General features: G+C 35.2%; 1 protein-coding gene across 1 annotated transcript in view; it reads left to right on the top strand.

Moving 5' to 3' along the window:
* The first annotated feature begins 245 nt into the window (after nucleotides 1–245).
* The window catches only part of LOC149893399 (uncharacterized), a 30,750-nt gene continuing 8,050 nt past the window's right edge, over nucleotides 246–22,945 (top strand). The window contains exons 1-2 of the mRNA XM_090099130.1: nucleotides 246–869; nucleotides 19,824–19,940. Of these exons, the coding sequence (XP_089955256.1) occupies nucleotides 246–869; nucleotides 19,824–19,940 (741 nt within the window). The remainder of the gene's footprint in view (nucleotides 870–19,823; nucleotides 19,941–22,945) is intronic.

Raw genomic sequence — 22,945 nt, forward strand, 5'->3', positions numbered from 1 at the left:
ATGAGCCTTTTATCAGTTGAGAAGCAAGTCATTTTAAAACAGAACATTCAATATATGGAGATTATAACTTAACAAAAAGACCAAAACTGAAGAAAAAGTTAAGAAAAAGTAGGCCGGTATTAAATTATGCAGTATTGATTTCGTTTATCATTATTTTCAAAATTAGGTCTTTTTTCATTTGAGCAAGGCCTATATAAAGAGGTTTTTCTTCACACGCTAAGTTTATTATCCAAAACTACCCGACCATGTTTGGAGCAAGAAGCATGAGCTTTTCGTGTTTCGCTTTGATATATATAACTTCTCTGTGTTGCGTCAAAGCTGATTTTGAAAATAAACAAAGTATATTTGAGAAATCAACTCCTGGGAATTTTAATGAATTCATTAGCATCTGCAAAAAGTCATGTGTAAAAGGATACAGTGCTGAATGTGCGACTTGGACTGATAGTTTTGGTATAGAAAAATTTAACGAAGAAGACTGCTTATGCTTATGCAAAAGTAATTCAAAAATTATACCTACTGGTGTTCGAACAACCACAACAACTACAACACCTAAAACGTCTACTGACTCTTTTCCTCAAACTCTTCTCCAGTCTCATAATAATTATCGAAGTTTACACAGAGTACCTTTGACATTAAGTCAGGACTTGATCAACAAGGCACAGGAATGGGTGGAATATTTGGCAAGCATTGGTGAATTAGTTCACAGAGAAGATAAAAATTCTGGTGAAAACCTCTACTCGAGCTCTGGCTCAAGTGGTGCACCAAATGGAGAAAATGCGGTAGACAGTTGGTACGGAAAAGTTGATAATTGGGACTTTGAAAATGCAAAAGGAAAGTCAGAAGACGCAGTTACAGGACATTTTACACAGGTAAAAATATTTTCTTTTTTCCATATTGATTTTTTATGTTATTTACAACTATACAAGTCTCATTGTATAAGATAAGTAGTAAATGATTATCTATTACCTTATAATTCGTTTTTTGCTTTCCTGTCTTAAATCATGAGGCCTTCTAATTTATTACATTATGCATATACACAAACTGCATATTTTGAAATAACAACATATAATGTTCTTATTACAGAGCTTTCGTCGCGGGATATAGAACAATAAATTTCAAACTCGTCCATAGATAATAAAACTGCAGAAAAGTGCTCAATTATATAAAGAACAATCAAAATAAAAACAATATTATAAGTAATCAAAAGAATATTAAAGAAAAACTTTTATAAAAATAGCAATGATATGAATAAAAATAAGAAAATCAGTAATGATAATACTAATAATAAAAACATAATATAATATATATATATATATATATATATATATATATATATATATATATATATATATAATGTAGATAGATAGATAGATAAATAGATAGATAGATATAGTTATAAGCAGATATAGGCAGATATAGACAGATATAAATAGATCTAGATAGATATAGATAGATTGATAATATATTTGATAATAATTACAATAGTATTCAAAAACCCCATTACTATGATATTTGGCATTCAAATTTGCTTGAATAAATAAATTTTTGAAATAATAAAATAGCTTTGTTTTTGTACTGACCTTTTGCATATAAGGCAATTAAACGATCAGTAAGTAAAATGATTTAATTAAAAGAAGAACATGTGAAAAATTTTATAATTTAAAGTTTGCTTAAAGATTAATTTTGAGAACAGTAACTTGAATCAGTTATGTCACGTGAATTCAATTAAAGTTACCACAATGTTGTAATTGAAAATTAATTTACCCACAAACGATTAAAAAACCAATATAATTTGGAAATCATCATGATCCCATACTAAATACAACAAGTCTTCTAAACTAAAAAAAGCCTAACGAAAGTTTCGGTTCATTAAGGTAGTGCACAGTGAGCCAGGTGGCGGACAAAAGTAAAAAAAAAAACATTCTCAAAAATTATATACCACTTTATAGCTTAAACATCCAGCTTTTATAAAATGTATATATTTTTGTATAATTATAATGCCGTTTGCATTTGAAGCTGTTGATAAAAAAGTTTTTTCTAATTTTTTTTTTTTTTTCAAAACATTTTTTTAAATTTCAAATTTTTTTCATAATTAATAATTTTTAAACTTCTCTTTTTACTGCATAATTCAAGTATTGCCTTTCAAATGAGCTGATCCAACACTATTTTGCAGGTAAGTTATTTCAAATGAATTGATTTCAAATGATGGCGTATTCGAAGTACTTTTTTTCAAAATCAAAATATCACTCATAAAATCGAATACTTTTGGGGTCCAAGATGGTCCAGTAATTTGAGACACGAAGTACGTTGTCCAATATGACTACTAGAAAATGAGAGTTCTGGGACAAATTGATTTTTTCATGTTCGTTGTGCAAATTTTGATAATCGCGGGGGGTTTAAAAATTTTCTGGAGGACAAAAAAATTTCAAAATTTTTTTATTTTGTAAAAAAAATTTCAATTTTTGTAAAGGTGTTTAAATTTTCTATTGCGAAAAATTTCTTTTTCTTTTTTTCTTTGTTCTTGTTCTTTTTTTGTTTGTATGATGGAATTTAAAATTTCAATTTCGCGCCATCCTACTCCATTATTTTTTAAAAATTGAGTGGGATCCAGTATTTTAAAACTTCTAAGTTTTCCGTCCTCATTTCGTAAGATTCTAATTTTGCGAGTGTCATTCATTTTAATACGCCAAGAAATTTTTTTTCACAAAATTAAAAAATGTTTAGAATTAGGCGTAAAAATATGCTTGTCCGAGAAGAAGGTAAAAGCTTCCGGATTGACCGACTTGCGCGTCGCCAGAGTTAAGCGTGACGACGAGCCTTCTGCCGGCTGCGACGCTGGGCATGGAATCTGCTTCTGCAAAATTTCTATAAAAGGAAATGGTGGTGGTGGAGCCGATGGTGGTGGTGGATTGGTACAGCAGTCCAGTCGAATTTTTTGTTAAACGAGGATATGTTTGATCCGTTCCAAGAAGACAAGTAAAAGTCTTCCAGTCCAGACGAGGAGAAGATGCATTTGCTGTCGCTGTCATATCCAGGAAAATAAGTGTAGTTGTTTGCACTGTAAGTGGTCCATGGACTAAGGACAGTGACGTTTCCTGGAGGCAAATTTCCATCATATATTCTGACTCTGGATTCCCACCAGTTTCCAGAAGCTCCAATGAAGTGCATCCTGATGTATTTCAGAAAAACGCCATTTCCTTTTCCATTGGTGTTCAGCAAAACATATTCGTTTCCGTAAGTGGTGCTGAGGTATCTGAACGTCCTGCAGTGCAATTTAACGGAAGAAAGGAGAGGAGGGATGGTTGTGAATATAGTTGCTGTAAAATATCCTCCCAACGAAGTGGTGTTGTACATGTTGCATCCTTGCAAAGAGTTGGCGTAGCCTGTTTCTCCAAGAGGGGAAAAGAGCAAGTCGCAAGCAAGGGCAGTGTTGTCCACACCAACTCCTTAAGTGGTTGTTGAATAATTCCCAACGTTAATTTCTCCGTCTGTAAATATTCGAATAAAGACTTGTCCAGGAACAAGTAATCCTCCTGTAACGGTTCCATTAAGAGCCAGCTACAACCTTCTCAGAACTCCAGGACCGTCCGAGTAAGTGAAAACGGTAACTGCATCAGGCAATCCAGCGGCAATCGTTTGTTGTTTTAACCCCAAGGATGAAAAGCTTGAATTGGGAACAAGTCCTAAAAAGTTGGATTTTTGTGACAAAACGTCTGTGTAACTTTTTGTCGCAGCGTCTTGCGCATTTGATGGATCTGTCACATTGATCAATTTGTGAGAATTCAAATCCAAGTCAGCCGTTCCCACAGTAGTTCTGCCTAAAGCATGCGTATCCACGTAATTTTTTGTAGCTGAATCTGAGGACGAAATTGGCTCAGCCGAATTGGTCAATTTGTGTGACGTCATGTTAATGTCTGTGTAAAAGATATTAGCGTATGCCACGTTAGTGTCGACGTAGCTTTTTGTCGCTGCGTCTTTTAAAGCGGTCGGATCTTTCACATTGATCAATTTATTAGAATTTAAATCCAAGTCTGCGGTGATGGTGCTCGATCCGTCCGTTTTGACGCGCATGCTTGAGCTGACGTCGACGTAATTTTTTGTGGCGGCGTCATGAAGATTTGTCGGTTCATTCAAATTGATCGCTTTGTGAAAATTCAAATCCAAGTCCGCAGCTCCAATCACCGTTCCTCCTCCTCTTGACGAATGCGTGTCCACGTAATTTTTTGTGGCTGCGTCGTGTGAGTTGGTTGGTTCTGCCAGGTTGATGATTTTGTTTGAATTGAAATCCAAATCTGCGGTAATGGTGCTGGATCCGTCCGTTTTAATATAAACGTTGCTTGTTGAGTCTGCTGCAAGATTGTCGAAATAAACGCTGAATTCGCTTCTGTTGAATTTGTCAATCATTTTTAAATGGACAAAATTTTTTTAAAATTTGATTTGCAATCACCAAAGGGTGTTGACAACGTCTTGAAAGCTGTTTCCCTCTTCCATTTTTTTCAAGACGTAAAGACACAAGTGACCGCAATAAGTTGTGTTTCCAAATTGAACCCTTTCGCTGTTGTAAAAGACAGCGCTTTTCAAATAGTCGACGAGCTCGACGAGAGGGGGTTGAACGTAAGAGTCAAAGCTGAACTTTGCGTCCCCATCTTTGTACCAGCACACCCAATGAAATCCTCCCGTACTTGAATCCCCCGTGGTAATAATCCCGCATTCTTTTCTTCTCGGTTTTTTTGGCAATTTGTCTCTGACAAAAACTCCCCAAAAGTTTTTTATTTTCAGTTTTTTTGCTGCTTCCATCAACTGAAGAGTGGACAAAGCCTCGTTTGGCAGATCAATTCCATGCATCAATTGAAAATTGGTCAAAGTTCTCAACACATTGATTTTCTTGTTTCTCATTTTTACTTTGTTAAAATTTTTTTAAATCCTCTGGACTCCGCGATTATCCCTCTGCACTCTGAGATTAATATTTTTGACTTATTTGAAATTTCTTTGTTCTCTGCGATTATCTTTCTGCACTCTATGATCAACCTTTTTGCCTCTGTCTCTTCCTCGGGTTTTTCCTCTGTCTCTTCCTCGGGTTTTTCCTCGGGTTGGTCAAATTTGGAAAGGATTTCTTCAATGAGTTCATTTCTTGTTCCGCCCCAATTCAGATCTTCATTTTTTGCAAAACGGACAAGCGATTCTGTGGAAAATCGTCGAGCCTTTTTTCGAGCATTGGTTTTTTCTTGGGCTGATCGTATTTGGAAAGGATTTCTTTGTAAAGTTCCTCCTTTGTTCCGTCCCCGTTTAAACCATCTTCTTTTGCAAAATTTCTCAAATCTTCCAAATTGTATGCGTCGAGCCTTTCTTCAAGCATTGGTTTTTTTTTGGGTGGTTGGTCAAATTTGGAAAGGATTTCTTCGTACAGTTCTTCCTGTGTTCCGTCTCCGTGTAAACCTTCTTCTTTTGCAAATTTCTCAAATCTTCCAAATCGTATTCTTCGAGCCTTTCTTCGAGCATTGGTTTTTTTTTGGGTTCTGTCTCTTCCTCGGGTTTTTCCTCTGTAGATTTTTAAATTTGAAATGACCATGAGCCAACGCGTGAATTCCATCTTCCAAAATGATTCTTTTGTCATCGGCAGATCTGAGAGAGACTGTTGATTTCTTCCGTGTAAATGTTGTGCAAATGGGATCGGATGACGTTCATTTTGTTTACCTTTTCTATTTTGGTTTCGAGACATTTTTTGTAATCGTCGTGGGTGATGTATTTTTGGTACGACATTTCTTTTGACTCCTTTGCATTTTTTGTGCTCTTTTTTATGGATTTTGTAAGAGTACAATTTCGACCTGAGACCAACAAACTCTTCAAACTGTTTTCCTCCGGTTTCGTCTTTGAACATCCCAATGACCTTTTTGTATGCACCAACTTTGAACCCAACGCTTTGAATGGCTGGATGGTTTTTGTCATAATCACTCGTGTCGAGTTTGCTTTTCACATTCTCGGAAATGTCTTTGTAAAAATCGTCCGTTTTGATTTCGTAAACCAGGGAGTCCGTGTCCGTCATAAACAACTTTGCTTTGTTGGAATATTTTTTTCTGATGTAGTCGTAGTGGAATTCAAACATCAAAGTCTTGCTCAAATCCAAGATGGACATCCCCAAATAAATCGGTTTGTTGAAAAGCAGCATTGTTCTTTTCATGTTAATTGCGATCAAGTTTTCATCGAAAATTGTGTGTTTGGTGTAATTTGGTTTGGACGACAATTTCATTGCTTCTTCCTTTTTTGTCACCAGTCTCACGTCCACTCGCTTTTCAATGTTTTCCATGGTTCTTCCAAACACCGAGTTGTTCATCAGCTTGAAAAAATCCTTCTCAAACCGGTGTTGGCTTTTGTTCTCATATCGGTGTTTGTCGTGAAGACTTTCTGGATAATCCAAATCAATTTCCAAAATGCACTGAATCAATTTTCTATTGGAAAGTTCGTCTTCAGTCATCCATTTGAAACCGTGAGTGGGAAGAGGTTTGCTCATGGCCCATCCGTACAAGTTGTTGGCGTCCAAGTATTGAATGAAGGACGACTCTTTGCTCGAATCGAACGAATCTCTCATGTATTTGTTGTTCGATTTTCCAAGTCGGTTTGAAATCATGCTGATTTTACCACGGTTTCATTTTCGGACGACGAAAAGCATGTCAGGATTGCTCAACAATTCCAATTTTACTTTTGTCATTTTCAAATAAGCGTCCCAAGCCAACCCGGGAGATGTGTAAAATCCAGGCGGGGTCGAGCTTGTAATTTTTTGTGCAAACGTTCCTGAAATTTTCAAAGACATCCGCCAGAATCAAAACGTCAGACAAGTTGTTCATATCGTGATAATCCCTGAACGTTTTGCATTGAAACACGTTCCAAACCGTTTGCGCATGCGCATAATTTTTGTCGCTTATTCCATCGTCGTTCAATTTGGAAAAGAACGATTCTTTGGGAGGCAATTGCGTTCAGAAAACTTTTCGATCGAGTCCATCCAATCGTAAGGGTAAACACCTTTTCCTAAAAACAAATCTCGTTTTTTTCCGCTAAATACTGAATTTAGGTTTTTACACATTTCATCTCCTTTTTTAGATCTTTATAAGCACAATCTTTACAGTTTGTTTTACATTTACATCCATCCCCTTTTTTATCTTGACAGTTTTCCTTGCAGGTCTTTGAATCTAACCTAACACATTCAGCGCACAAATCTTTAACAAGGTTGTCTGCCAAATCTTTTAGTGAACTTGCCATGAATTTAAAACTGTCGATGAATCTCAATTCAATTTTTTTTTTCTTTGGTTTTTCCATCTTTCCCAGTGTACTCTCCAACTTTGATTTCTTTTGAAAAACTGATGTATTTTTCCTCGTTGTTTGGAATGCAGGTTAATTTTCCACCAGACAATTTCTTGATGAACAGGTGGCTGTCGTAACCTGACATATTGTGAAAAATGACAGAAATGAATTTTGGAATTTGATATTTTGTGTTGCAAGTGTTGTGCGCAGCTCCTCGGTATTTTCCAGTAAAATGACAGTGATCGCGCACTTTTTCATTTTCGAGAATTTCCTCGCAAATGTGACAAACGGTTGCAGAATTGAAATTTTTTTCATTTTCGAGGGTCGTGACAATCTTTTTTTTGAATTTTGTCATTTTGTAAATTTCCGTGATGTCTTTTTCAAGCACAAATATTTTTGCAACGTCGTCCGTTTCGCTTTTTGCTGTGAACGTCACCGGATTTCCATTGTAAACGGTTTCGTCGAAGCATTTGATGAAATAGCGGAACGAACTCGGAGTGTGTTTTTGGAATTGTTTTCTATAAGACAGATTTGGGTTGGGTATGCAAGTATTGACCGGTTTGATGAAACTTTCAAAATCTGCATAAACCACAAATGGGACTCTCATCGACCTTTCTTTGTGCTCAAATTTCATGAACGAATTTTTTGGCGGAAGATCGATTCGAACTGAGCTGTGCTCTCTGCAATAGGTTGAATGTCTTGAAAGATCTTCGCTTTTCATACCCTGCAAGCAACTTCTGCAAAAATATTTTTTGCCGTTGTGTTTGGATGATTGGGAGGAAATGAGTCGACTCAGATTTTTGATCAGGCAATAACGATTTGTTTTTTCGTCTGAAATGAGCAGCAAATCAATTTCATTTTTCCGTTTCAAAAATTTGGATATTCGTAAAGGTTGAATGGATTTGTCTTCATATCCGAAAACGTTGACGCTTATTTCTGGATTGTTTTTTTCAAATTTTTTGATTTGATCGAGTTTGACCGGAAATTCAATCCTTTCCCGATTCAACTCTTTTGATTTTTCAATCAAAACTTTGTCAATTCTTTCACCGTGTTTCTCTTTCATGTTCAAAAACCTTGAGACGCACCATTTGAAACATTCGTTGTCTTCGTTTTCCATGTTGATGATTGCTTTTTTGCTTGCCAGATAGTCATCAAGATTAATGTACGACCGACCTCCGATGGGACTGTAATCAATCAAGTTGATATCCATTTTCAAGATGGCGGACACTGTGCAATTCGAACCCATTTTGTTGTACTTGGTCATGTTTTCCATGATTTCCTCTTTTGCTTTTTCGTAAAATTCTACAAAATCCGTCGACTCCAAAATAATTCCAGCTTTTGACGAAAAAGGGACAATTCGATACACTTCCTCTCCAGTCGTAATGTTCACACTCGTCATCTCGCAAGTCAAAACAATGATCGCTTTTTTATTTTTATTTTCTTGAAGAATTTTTATCGCTCCGTCTCTTGCCAAATCTAAAAAGGCATAAGCGTCATGATGATTTCCTTCGACTTGATGCGAAAATTGTTTGGCAACATGTCTCAGCGTGTTATCGGTCAATTGAAAATCAATTTGAGGTTTTCTGAACACGAGCGATTTCGGAGATAAGATTCTTTTTTTCAATTCTCTTTTTGTATTTTTTAATCTTTTTTTCACCACCTCTGGAACGTACGGATCAACGAACTCAAGCACGTTGTTGAAACTGTTGACGACTGCATTTTTCACAGCCGCCGTAAACCTTAAAAATATTCCAGGAGTCATCGCAGGAGGCGAATCTGGAACAGGAACGTCAACGAGATGATGTGATGGCTCTTAAACAGATCTCGTTGCAATGACAGAATTTTGCAAGCGAGCAGACCCGAATGAAATCAAATTGTTGGAAACAGGACGTGGAGCAGGAACCGGTCTCACGATGACAGAACGAGGAGCAGGAACCGGTCTCACAACGACAGGATGCGGAGCAGGAACCGGTCTCGTGTTTTTTATTGCTTCAACGAGATCAGCCTTTCGCATCTTTGAATAGTTTTTCAATTTTTGGGCTTTGGCGATTTCTCGCAATTCTTTGACAGTTTTGTTTTCCATTTTATCTTGCCAAGAAATTTTTCTTAACCCAAAATCAATTTTTTTTTTCTCTGGCAGTTTTGTTTTCCATTTTTATTTTGCCAAGAAAATTATTTAACCCAAAATCAATTTTTTGGTCTTTTGCGATTTTTCGCAATTTGTTTTCCATTTTATTATGCAAAGAGAATTTTTTTTTAAAAAATGAATTTTTTTTATTTTTTCCGAGATTTTTTTCAATTCTTTTTTTTCCGAGAATTGAAAATTTTTTTTTCGGACTTGGCGATTTTTTTCACTTTTTCGGCTTGGCGATTTTTTTCTGTTTTCGAGTTTTTAAGAATTTAAAATTACAATCTTGATTCCATTTTCCACTTTTCCATCTCGACGCTCCAAATATCTCCATCCATGCCCAGTCTTTTTTATCGTTTTGTAAAGAGATCCATATTCAACCACCTCCCCGGTTTCGATGTTGGTTGTTTTCACAGACAAAGGTTTTTTTCGAATTGAACAAAGCCTCTCGTATTTTGGGTCGATCGGTTTTTTCACATTTTCCGTTTGCACCTTTTCTGTTTTTATTTCTTTTTTTGGTCGACCCACTGACCTGTATTCTTTTGCACCTTCCAAAATCAAATCTTTGCTGATCAGATGGTACTCAACCGCAATCATCATCAAAGTCAACAAATTGTTTGAGGTTTTTGTGACTCCATTTTCCCTCAGCAAATTTTTCAGATAATTTTTTGTGAATCTCATGTTTTATTTTTAAAAAGAAAAAAAATTTTTTAAATCATTTTTTGTCAAGATTCTCATGACGGTCTTTAAGACCTAATAAACAGCGTTCATGTTAGTTCTGTCTAAAACGAATTTGATCAATTTGTCGGAAATGATCACTGCAAAAATAACTGTGCCGTCTGGCACTGCCGTTCGGAATTTCAGGTTCACAACCAATTCGGCTGTTTCGGAAACAACTCTTTCCTTTTGCTTGCTGATATCGACAAAAAACAACAGAAACAAACTTTATATTCAAGAAGACTCAAACCAGATTGGCAAACAAGTTCGTTTGTGCCGTAATATTTTTCGTCTAAAGGGAACGCGTCAGAATGGGCCATAACAATATTCTTTTTTCCAAAATTCAAGTCGTAATTGTAATTTGGATACTTTATCCCATTGACGGTCACGAAAAAATTGTTGACATCACAATGATCAAATACGGCTGGATTTGCGGTTTGAATGGAGGGTCTGTTTGTCTGAAGTCCGAACACGATATATCTCGGAACGCTTTTGTCTGATATTCTTCCAAAAGTCCAGGTGAATTCTGTGAGACCTAAGGGAATAGCTTGCCTTTCGACTTTGTTTGCTTTATAAGCCACTGGAACAGAATTTTTTTTCGCCATGAAATTAATGAATTCGGATTTCTTCAAAACATCCAGCTCAATTCTAGGCATAAAAAGCCTGAATTTTTTGATGTCGATCATTCCTGCAGCAACAGTCCCAGCTCGATAAATGGCGTCGTCATATTCTTTTTTTGTGAATGTGATGGTGTGCCTGAGTCCATAAACAGATTTATCATAAGTTTTACAAAAACCAAAAATGTGTTTTAAAGGTATCCTGAAAGAAAATGCGCCAATGGATGTGGTGTCTGCAAACAAGTGGTCTCGTCTGACGACGAATCCTGAGTTTCCAGTGGCGTTTGAAGTGTCTTTGTACCACATTTGCTTCAAACCATCTGCAATCTGAAAACCAAAAGGATATTTCAACAATCCAAGTATGGTTGTTCCCTGACCTGGATACATGACTCTTTCCACTTGCTGTCCTGATAAATCGTAAGTGACGTCACTGAACAAATACATGATGGCGTTGTTCACCAAGACAATTTGGTCTGCTGCTGCGTAAGCAGTTACATCCGCTTTTTCAGAACTTCCTCGACAAGGATGTAAACCTCAGACGGAAGTGTCTGCACAGACTGACAATCAATCTCAAAAACGATCGATCCTGAAGAATTTAAATCAAGATTTGTGGGAAGGTACTCGAAAAAAATCAACTTTTTCAATGCCGGTGTCATACTCTGGCATTTCATCAACTCTTAATCTGTCGGTGTTTATCATTTTTCAAAATAAGAAAAAAAAAATTTTATGTCATTTTGGTTCGTGAAAAAAATCACGCAATCAAAAGTCCACTCCCCATTTTGACGAGATCTTGAGTTCTGGTCACGTTCTTTTTCGTCATTTTCCTTTTTACTTGAATGGACGAACCAAACATTTTTTTATGCAGCTCTTCCATCGGATTAATATGTGCGTACTGATCCACCTTTGCCGCTTCGTTTTCAATCGTGTTAACCAATTGGTTCGGATTCACCGTCCCTGTCTTGGCGTAAACTTTTTCAATCGCTTTTTTTCCTTTGTCGATGGCAACGTCTTTGGCTGTCAATATGGCTGAAGAGGCCAATTCTTTTCCGGCTGACTTGGCTGCTGTGATCGCTTCTCTTCCAATTTTGCTTGCCGCTGCCTTTCTTAATAAATGAAGAGACGATCTTGATGCGTCTGAAGCTGCCATTTTCCTCAAAAAATTTTTAATCGTGTCAACGATTCCTCCACCCCCGACGACGTTCTTTTTTAAATATCTTCTGTTATTCACAATGAGCATTTTTAAAATGAGAAAATATTTTTTTAAATCCGTCGTGTTTCATGACTCGATGTATTTTTGAACCGACTTGTATTCCTCTTTGTTGATTTCCCCTTGCCTCAACAGCTCGTCACAAATTGTGACAGCTTCGTTTCTCGATGCGATATTTCCAGCATGACCTGCGGCGATGCTCAAACTAAGTCTTTGCGCAAGCGCATTCGGATCACTCGGAAGTATGATCACTCCGTGACCTTTTTTTCCCCTCGTTTTAATTTTATTTCTTTCCCAAATGGGTGCAATGATGGTGACATATTTTTCATTTCTCAAAGCTTTTGGTCTGTTCGGATTTGCATCAGATTCAATCGCGCCAGTGCTGATCAGGATTTTTTCGTAATTTTTAAGATCATCGTCCGTGTAAATGCTTTTGTCAGGTTTGGATTTTGAAATCAGCTCCCAAAGACCTTTTGTTCCAGCATACTTTTCTTCACCCACAATGACGTCATTTTTATCGATGACAGTTCTTTTCCAATGTACATTTTGCCACCTTCTCCTGCGTGAATTCCAAACACTCTGTCTGCAGAAAATTGTTTAGATGCGTATTTGGACAAATAATCAAAAGCAGTATTTCCAATATTCATTTTTTCAGGAGGCTTTTCAACACTCTTTAAATTTTCAAAAGACGACTCGCTTTCTGGGTAAGTCAAAGCCAATGGTTCAACGTTAACCACTCTATCGACGATGCTCTTCAGCTCGTTTTTCACCTTTTCATTGCTCTCGATGAGCGTTCTGTAAAAATTGCTCAAATCAGTCTAATAATCATTGTAAAGCTTTTCTCTGTTGCCATATAATTTTTCACAATCTCCTCTCTCTTTTTCGGGTCTTGTATTTTAAAGATGGACATTTTTTAAAATACGGAGAAAAAAAACAAACAAAGAAGCAAACTCGTTTGTGTTTTTTGTGTTTATTCACCTTTTTTAAAAAGGTTGTTAAATGCTTTTATCACGTCTTTTCTTCCTTTTTGGATCAACGACTCTTTGGTCAATTCGTCAATGCTGCTTTTTGTCTTTGTTCGGATTTCTTCAGTCATGGTTTTAAATTTTTGAAGCTCGCTGAGAATTAATTCATACTCGGAATCGCTCACAAATCCGTCCATGAGCGATTTTGAAATGTGATCGCTAATGGTGTTCAATTTTGACTCGGAAAGAACTTTTAATTTTTCGTGCTTTTCAGCCTTCAGCATCATTTTTTTGTTCTGTTGATTTCCGAAAATGGACAAAGCTCCCATTCCAACAGCAACACCCTCACACGCAATCGAAACTGGAGTGGCAACGACGGTTGACAAAAGTGCAATTCCTGTAATTCCCAAACCAATGCAAATCGTTTGCAACCCATCATCTGCGAAACGAATTATTTTTGCAGCTCGATGGTATTTTTTGCTGAGAGCCATTCTCTTCACTTTTTCATCCTCCATTTCTTTTTGGATCTCGCTTATTTTTTGAAGTCAATAAATGTGACCTCCATCAGATGGTGCTGTTGGAAGAACTGGGTAAATTTTTTCAGTGTTTTTCAATATTTAAATCTTTTTAACAAAGTCAGATTTTTTTTACAGAGCATTTCACCTTTTTTGACGATGACGTCCTGGTGACTGTTGTTGCTCACATCCAAAACGATGTCATCCACAGACTCTGAAAAAATAACATCGTTTTTGTGGTATTTTAATTGATCGCTAATTTTATTAGTCAAAGTGACGACAGCAATTCCTTTCTCCAAATTCAGTCCAACGGACAACGAGATTTGAGTGTAAGAAAGAGCAACAAATCTAATGTCCTTCTGAGCAAAATTCTCGTGCTGTCCGTTAACGTTGAAATAGGTGGGATGATCCAACTTTTTTTTGACCGCAATAATATTTTTCGGATTTTTTCGTTCCAACTCTTTGATTCATTCCTCCAAATGTCCCAAATGCAAATTCAAATGCTCCAAACTCAAATTAAAACTGTGAATTTCTGCTGAGGCGCTGTTTTTATACAACTTGTGAGGGGCGTGCATTTTTAATATGAAAAGAAAATGTTTTAAATCATTTTATTTTCATTTTTTGCGTGATTTCACAATTCATCATCAGATTCCACTTCTTCCAAATCCAAATCGTCACCTATGATGCTTTGAATTGAAGATGCATTTTTTGCAATGACCACTTCGGGAATTCTAACCTGAATGGACTCGATCTGCGCTCGGACAAAAACACCTTCAACTTTCAAAGAGGCGATGGCGTGGCACTTTTGTTGAACATATTCCAAAGGATTCACTTTCACAAACTCTTTCGCTTTCTTTTTGAAAAACAAAGAAGGCACTTCAATGTTTTTTTCGTTTTTCTTTGTGAACAACTTTCCGAATAAATTGGGTGCTGCGTTTGGATTATCTGATTTTTTTTTCAAAATGGACAAATCTTCCGTCATGATTTTTTTCGTTCTTCCTCCTTTTTTCAAAGTGGGCATCATTTCCTTGACTTTCTCGCGAAGAAATTTTGATATTTTTTTAGTCACCTCTATGAACTTTCTTTCTTTTTCGTTCATTCCGTTTTTTTCGTTGAAAATGAGAAAGGAATTGGAATATCCATTCAGTTCTTTCGTTCCAAAACTGCAATTTTCAAACACACCCAGAGAAAACAAAACGGGAGTCTTCAAAATGATAGGACCTTTTCCAAAAGAGTACTCATAAAAAAGCGGAATCTTTTGGTACTAAATTGGTTTGGTTGCTGAATAAATTTCTCCAACCGATAATTCGCTCTCATCAAAATTTTCAATCGTACCACGATTGAAAATTTTGATGAGAGCGAATTATCGGTTAAAAAGAAAAGAAAATTGAGAAAATATGAGAGCGAATTATCGGTTAAAAAGAAAAGAAAATTTTTTTTAAATCATTTTTTCAAAAGGATCAATTCTTTATGATCCACCCAGGAGTTGAACGAGTCTGGATATCCTTTCCATTTGACCAGTGATTTGCTCTTTGTTCGGCGAATTATTTTTTCAATTCTGAATATGTCTTGATGGGTCTTTTGCATTTCCTGTCCGTAAAAAGTTCCTTGAATTTCTTCATCGTTGGCGTCGGTGACTTTGTACGTTGGTGGATCCGTGTGCTGAATTTTTGACACTGTGAATACCTCCTCAGTCCATCTCGGTGTGTACCCTTTTTCAAAATTGGACTTCTTTTTTGTGATCCTCACTTTGTCGCTCATTGAAAATTTTGGTTCTGGTCTTTCTGTTTGCATCTTTCCATTCAGGGTCATCCAGAACTTATTTTTATTCTTTTCATCGCTGGCTTCAACTGGAGTCATTTTGATGGAAGAGTGGTTTGTGTTGTTGTAATTTTTCACCATTTCGTCCAAAACTTCAATGTATTTATTGGTGTTGTTTGCAGAAAAGAATTTGAACATTTTTTCTTTTATCGTTCTGTACCATCGCTCAACAACACAACTTTTTTCCTCGTTTTCAGTGGAATATAATTGCACTCCCAGCGCTTTCACGTGCTTGTTATAAAATTCTTTTCCTTTGTCCACCCACATTTCGGCATAATTTCTTTTTTCAGATCCTTTGGATCCGTGAAAATTCGAAGAATTTTTAAAGATTTTTTTCAGCGCTTCAGCCACATCAATGCCAGTTTTGCTTTTTAAAGGAACGATCCATCCATACTTTGAAAACACGTCAATCACCATGAGCAAATATTTTACTCCGTTGTTGAATTTTGAAAAAGAGCGCATGTCGACCAAATCTGCAGCCCATATTTCATCGATGTCATTCACAAACACTTTTCTTTTTTTGAAATGATGAATCACCGGTTTGTGAAGCTCCTCTGCAAGCTAATCCGTCCATTTCAAACTGGGAATTTTTTTTTTTTTTTCGCAGAGACACCCAGTCCGAATTTGGCTTTGGCTTTGATAATGGGAGTGATGAGTTTTCTTTCGTTGATTTCTTTTTGAGTGGGGTTTGGAAAGGAGTTCATTTCTTCAAGCATCATTTGACCTGCCAAATTTCTGTTTTGAACGTCGTTGAAATATTTATAAGCCAAATCGTGATGGTATGCTGCATTGTCCACTCTGTCCACCGGTTTGCTCCATTCCTGATACATGTTGGTGGATGTGAGCCTTTTGTCCAAGTCTGTGCCAGGTCCTGCAAAATTCATTCCTGGAATGTGCATTTCTCCTGGGAATTTAGCCCACGGAAGTTTTATTTTTTTCGAAAATTTGTTGATTGATTCCACCAAGTCTCCCCCTTTTTGAAATGATTCATGCAAAGGAAAAAACTTGCATTTTGTCGTTCCGCAAACGTCACAAGTTCCTTTGATCATATTTCTGTAGTTTTTTGAGACTTCGTTTCTCAAATGGATCGTTTCTGTTTTACTTTTGCATTTGACGCAGTACATATTTTTGTTTTTAAAAAAATGTTTTTATATTAAAAAAATGGAAGTTGCTGATTTGTCATGGAATATGGGAAAGAGCAAAAGGAATAACAACAAGCTTCTATCGAGAAGCATTCGAGGAATCATCGTTGGAAAATCAGGTTGTGGGAAAACAACTTTGCTTCTCAGTTTGCTGTTAAGACCTGGATGGTTGGATTACAACCATTTGCAAGTTTTTGGAAAATCTCTTTTCCAACCCGAGTACAAAATACTGAAAAGTTCGTTCGAAAAAAATTTGCCAAAAAGTATTATTCTCGATTTGTTCAAGGTACAAAACGAAATGGAAAAATTGAATTTAAACCCTGAATGCGTCATCGACGACCTTTCAAAAAATATTTCGAAAACGAGGACATGGAGTGTCAGTTTTTCGAAACGGCTGACTATGTGCCTGAACCTGATGATCTCGATTCGACCAAAAACAATTTAATGATCTTTGGCGATTTGCAACTCACCAAGCAAAACAAGTGCGAAAAATATTACATCCGATGAAGACACTCCAACGTCGACTGCTTTTACCTGGCACAAAATTATTTCATGCTCCCCAGACAAACCATCAGAGAAAACACCAATTTCATTTGTCTGGTTCCTCAAGATTCAAAAAAATGTGGACCATATTTATCGAGACCATGTAACGAGCAACATGAAGAAAGAAGAGTTCAAAAAATCTTGCAGACATTGCTGGTCTCAACCTCACGGATTTGCAGTGATTGATTTGTCATCAAAAAAATACGATGGAAAATATCGAAGAGGATTTGACAAGAGGTCATTGAAAAAAATGATTTTAAAAAAATTTCGTCCATTTAAAAAATGTCAGGCATAATCATCGACGTGGATGGAAATTCCAACGTAATCATAACAGAATTTTTAGACAAAATCGTTTTTGAAAAAAGGAAAACTTATGAGATGGCTTTTCTCGGTCTGGAGACGTACAACAGCTTTCTAAATACCACCAGCAAAAACAATTATTTCCGGTACAGCATGAACAACGGAGGCAATTGGGAAAACGTTACCATTCTAGACGGGAGCTACGACATCATCGCCATCAACAATTACTTGTAAAAGTCCGTCTCAAACACAATAAAAAATTACGCGTCTCAAAGTGCAAGCTACGTTACCAGAAATAAAATCAGCTACTCTCCAGAAAACATCAAAATCGGATCCAATTCAAACACTTTAAAATCCACCATCAAACTTGACATGAATTATTTGATGGACTTGAACGTTGAAAACAGCATCGCCTCACTTTTGGAATTCACAAAAATCGACATTGTCAGAATTTCAAGCGTCAACACGATCAGAATCGTCAACAACGTCATTGGGTCAACATATATCAACGGCTCACAATTAAATTGCATTTACTCCTTTTATACCGACGTGGGTCCAGGTTTTAAAATCATTGAAAGACCCACCCATTTGGTTTACCTCCTTGTCAAAGTCCCCGAAATTTCCACGATGATTACTCGCATCGTCGATCAAAATGGAAATTTAATCGACTTTGGTGGCGAGGACATCACGATCCGTTATCACATTCGAGAATTTTGGCATTTAAAAAATGTGCATATGTTAGTGTCAAATTAAATATGTTAGTGTCAAATTAAATGTGTCTCAAGGGCAGATCGAAAAAATAAAAAAATTAATGATGGAAGGCAAGCCTGTGAGCATCAGGATTTCAAGAGAGGATTTTAACGGAAACGACGTTTTGCTTGTGACGGAAAGTCAACATCGAAAAATTGTGGTCGCTCTCCATCGAGGAGTTGGAGTCACCATTAAAATGAGCAAAACTCAAGTGGAACACAACGCAAATGTGAAAGGAGGATTTATTGGAACTCTTTTGCCTTTATTGGGAATGCTTGCAGCTCGAGCCGCTCCAGTGGTTGCTAATAGCTTATTAGGTGGGGTTGCCTCTTCGCTTGGGTCCACTGTGATCGACAAAATTACTGGAAGAGGTATCGTTTACGTCAAAAAAAATGGAAATGGAATGAAAACGAGGACTCACAGAGGAAACGGACTGTTTTCAAAAAAAATGCAAAAAGCAAAAAGCAAAAAGCAAAAAAAAAGCAGTGAAAAAAAGGCTATAAAATTTTTTTTTTTTATAACGAGTTACTAGTTTTGTCCAGTAAAAGTGAATTCTGGCCCACTGTGTAGTGGTTTGAACCGTAACAGAAAAAGTAAAAGGTTGTTGAAGCAGAAATTTCGGATTCGAAAGTTTCCATTCGCTACAATTAGCGGCAACATTTCAGCTAAACGATATTTTAATTACATAAGTTATTATTAAAAAAGCGGACTTTAATAATGAGTTTTAATCGAATAAACCACAATTCTTACGACTATTTAAAGAATAACTTTTTCTTTTTTTAAAAAATTAAAAATTTTTTGGAGTGCTTACAGTGATGTGACCTAACAAAGTCCTATGCTTTAAGAAAGTCCTAATTTAAGAAATGACAAATTTCGTATACATAAAATAAACATTTAGAGAAAAAAATTTAGTCATTTTGTCTAACTAGATATCAAGATAAAACAACAGAGTTATTTTCCGCAAATGTTTCTTTTATATATACGAAATTTGTCAATTTTTAATTTAGGACTTTCTTAAAGCATAGGACTTTGTTAGGTCTCACGACGGTATGTTTTTATTTAAAAAAACAAACAGTTGGATTGTTCTCCTAACCGCCTGAGCTATTTTTAACAACTTAATCTAAAAAATGGCATTAAAAAATAGGCGATTATTAATTTTTATCAATATTTTGAGAAAATCAATAAATTGAGAAAATATATTGCAAATAACTTAACTTAACATTTAGTTAAATCTAATACAAAATATTGTAAAATATTGAAAAGTTTTGAAAACCAAACGATATTTTAACGGAACGTATCGATACATATCGAAACTCAAAAAATATCGTTATACATCTTTTAACGATAAATTATGCGATATTTATCGCTAAAAGCGATAATGATATTGTGCATATCGTAACCCAAACGATATTTTATCGGAACCATATCGAAACATATCGGATCATTCCAATTCATATCGAAACCCATTATCGTAAAAAATATCGGTTAGTTTCGATATTTCGATAACGATAAGCAGATGCTTACTAAATATCAGAATGTGTGTGAGACTGCGCATGTTTTCTCACAATCTCGTAATTTTACATATTTAAAGATATAAATCATTTTAAACTCGTTTCAAACCGATATTACGATATTACTTTTTCTGACTAATTTCTGATTATTAGTTATTGATGGAATAACAAAAACCCTATGTTAAACTGAATGATTATTTTTACATATCAAATTATACATAATTATCACAGATAATTTTCCAATGTTTTGTAACTTTATATGCGCAATTTATATGCGCAATTTGTTATTCTTTTCTAAATGATTATTTCAGGTGGTATGGAAATCAACTTCAAAACTCGGATGTGGTCGTGCTTATAATGATAACACCGTCTATGTGGCATGTAGCTATTGGACACCAGGAACTTATGATGGAGAATATGGTGAGAACGTAACGCCACTAATAAATTGATAATTTTTTTTTGTATTGACAAGTTTTTTTTAAGCAAACTTTTAAATTTTTATTTTAGTGTATTTTTTATTGCACCCTCATCGAGTAGCAATATTTTAAACCTGAAACTTTTGCATGATGTAAGCATTTTAAATTTTTCTATGTATTAGTGCTATTACGAGAAAAGAAACTAACATTAAGTCTAAACCTCGACTTATGTTTACATAAAAAGGTTTTTAAAGCAAACATCTAAATTTTTTGTTGTAAATTTTTTATTGTACCCTCCTCGGGTAGAAATATTTTAAACCTGAAACTTTTGTATGATGTAAACATTTAAAAATTTTCTATGTACTAGTGCTGTTACGAGAAAAGAAACTAACATAAATTCTAAACCTCGACTTATGGTTACATAAAAATGTGGCTAAACATTCTGTGGTTAAAAAGAATCATTCACATTTTGATCGTTACTTCTTTAGTCCTAACTAGTCTCTTCTGACCCATCTTCTTTCCACAAACGAGATCGCTGTTTTCTAAACCTTTGAGATCCTTATAAGTCTTTGCTCGACTCAAATATCACTTAGAGTTTGGACAATACTGGTTTTACTTTCGCTTGCCTTCTACAAGGCTTTACAATCCGTTTTTTTCGTTTTAATATCTCGCTTGGTATTTATTAGGCGATAGTTCGTCTGACTTTTTTTTCCCGTGAACGTTGGGAAGTCAGACGAGTAAACTTTGGTTATTTAAAAAAATGAATAATGGCGAAATATAATTACGTTTTGCAGGTTTTGAGAGCTTTTAAAGCTTCTTTTTCGTAATCCTTCAGAAGTTTAATAAGAAATAAATCACAAACTTTTTTAAAAGCATACTTTAAATTATCTTTTTCTTTTGTTATACTGCTGCTGAATAGCACTGATAATTTAATTAACTAAATTTTGGCGTAACGTGAGATTAACCCCCCGAAACTTTAAGATATTTCATTAAGATCAAAGAAAAGCCGCAGGAACATATTTGTTCCGATAGATGAAAAATTGCATTAGCGCAAAAACCAAAGTTTTCTCGTCTGACTTCCCAAAGTTCACGGGAAAAAATAGTCAGACGAATTATCGTCTAGGTATTTATCTTTTGATTGTGAACGAGTTGTTAACTGAAAAGTACCATTTCTCAAAAAGCGTAAAGAATAAAGCTAGGTTTTTTTGTTTTTTTTTTTCATAAGTTTATTCCATGGACCTATAAGAGATGGACGTGCAACTGATTCTTTTACATCAAAGAGGCCGCAGAAATCAGCGAGCTATGCGAGTTTCCGACAAACTCTATATTTCCACCCGTCAACAAAAAAATCTACTAAAATGGCTGCCCACAGTTTTAAAACAGAAACTCTGATCACGTGGTATTAGTTTAAACTTTTATATCATTTGTTTAATAAGACTGTTCAGGATAAAGTAACTACTTCACGCGTTGACAAATTACTAAACAAATTACACCAAGATAAAGGAAATTAGTTGTCGGCACGAACAGATTTTCATCATTTTTTCAAGATGAACCTTTTTAAATTTGGCAACTTTTTTCGTGTAAACAAAGTTCCGTCAATGATAAAATAGACCTGTAAGGATAATTTTAAAATGACTAAAAAAAGAATAGCGAAATATAAAAAAGTTTAAATAACATTTTTTGTCAAGTTCTGGTTTCATTAAACTCCTTGGTCCTTCATTCACCAGGCCTAATCTTGTGTATTTTTTGAGTATTTTTTCCGACATGTCGCCATTTTTTGCCTTGGCTACTCTATAAGCTCCATAATATATTATTATTATAATATATTCCACCATGCATTATTTTTTAGTAGGTTTATTTTCTAATGGGATTTTTACTAATTCATTTGACAATGCAAAACCTTTTAAAAAGTTATTCAAATTTATAATTATCTTGCAAAATGCGGCCAGATGTTTCATGTTTTCGTTTTTCATATTTCATATATATTTCATTTGTCATAAGAGGCACATAATAACGCATCAGTTTTTGTCAAATAAAATTTGGTTTATATACAGCTGGTAAATCATGTTATGTTAAAATTAAATACTTAGTTATTCTTGTGGTTTGTCATAAATTGGCTGCTAAATTCTTTAAAACTGTGACAAGTTATTTTTTTTCTTTATTATATTTACATTCATTTTAACAATAATAATTCAAATGCTGTTGAGATAGAGCGCCAGGCAATATCTATGACAGCCAACACAATAGTTGTCTAAAAATTTAGCTGCAACCTGTTTTTCTTGTTAAATATTATCTACAAGTCAATCAGCTTAAGTCTGGATTTAAACTCTTTGACTGATGTAGAATACTTACCAATTCCGGTAAATTATTCCATCCAAAGACAACCCTGTCTGTAAAGAAGTGTTGTCTACTTAAACAATTTTTAACAAACTCTGATCCAACACGATGTTTATAACCTCTAATATTCGATGCTGGACCTGGTGTATTGATTGAATACATTTTTATCTGGACTCTCTTCATATCAATAGATTTAAAACCTTTATATAATTTATTTGTTGTATAAGGTCACCTCTTAGCCTTCGAACTTCTAAAGTTGTTAAATCTAATATTTTTAGTCTTTGATTATATCCCAGATGTCTTAATTCTGTCTTAAAATGTATTAGTTGCTCTTCTTTGAACTTTTTTAAGTTCTTTGATATCTTTTTTATAATAGGGATTCCAAGCTTGAATCGCAAACTCCAAATGAGGTCTAACGTAGGTCCAATAAAGCATTTTCATAAAATACTTATCTTTATACCAAAAAGTATTATTTAATATTGCAAGCATATTGTTTGCTTTACTGGCAGCATTCCTTACTTGTCTTTCACAACTGATACATTTTATGTATAAGTTATTTATCCTTAACTTTATATATTTCTGTTGTTAAACATAAAAATAGAAAATTCTATAATATTCATAAACTGGAAGTCTTCAGCAATATAGTAGGTGGAGTAGTTCCCTGGAAACCATTGTGCCCC

This window comes from Hydra viridissima, unplaced genomic scaffold (genome assembly GCF_058129835.1).
Source record: "Hydra viridissima isolate aposymbiotic clone 2 unplaced genomic scaffold, HvirCarnegie_v1 scaffold_1, whole genome shotgun sequence".
NCBI classification, from domain to species: Eukaryota; Metazoa; Cnidaria; class Hydrozoa; order Anthoathecata; family Hydridae; genus Hydra; species Hydra viridissima.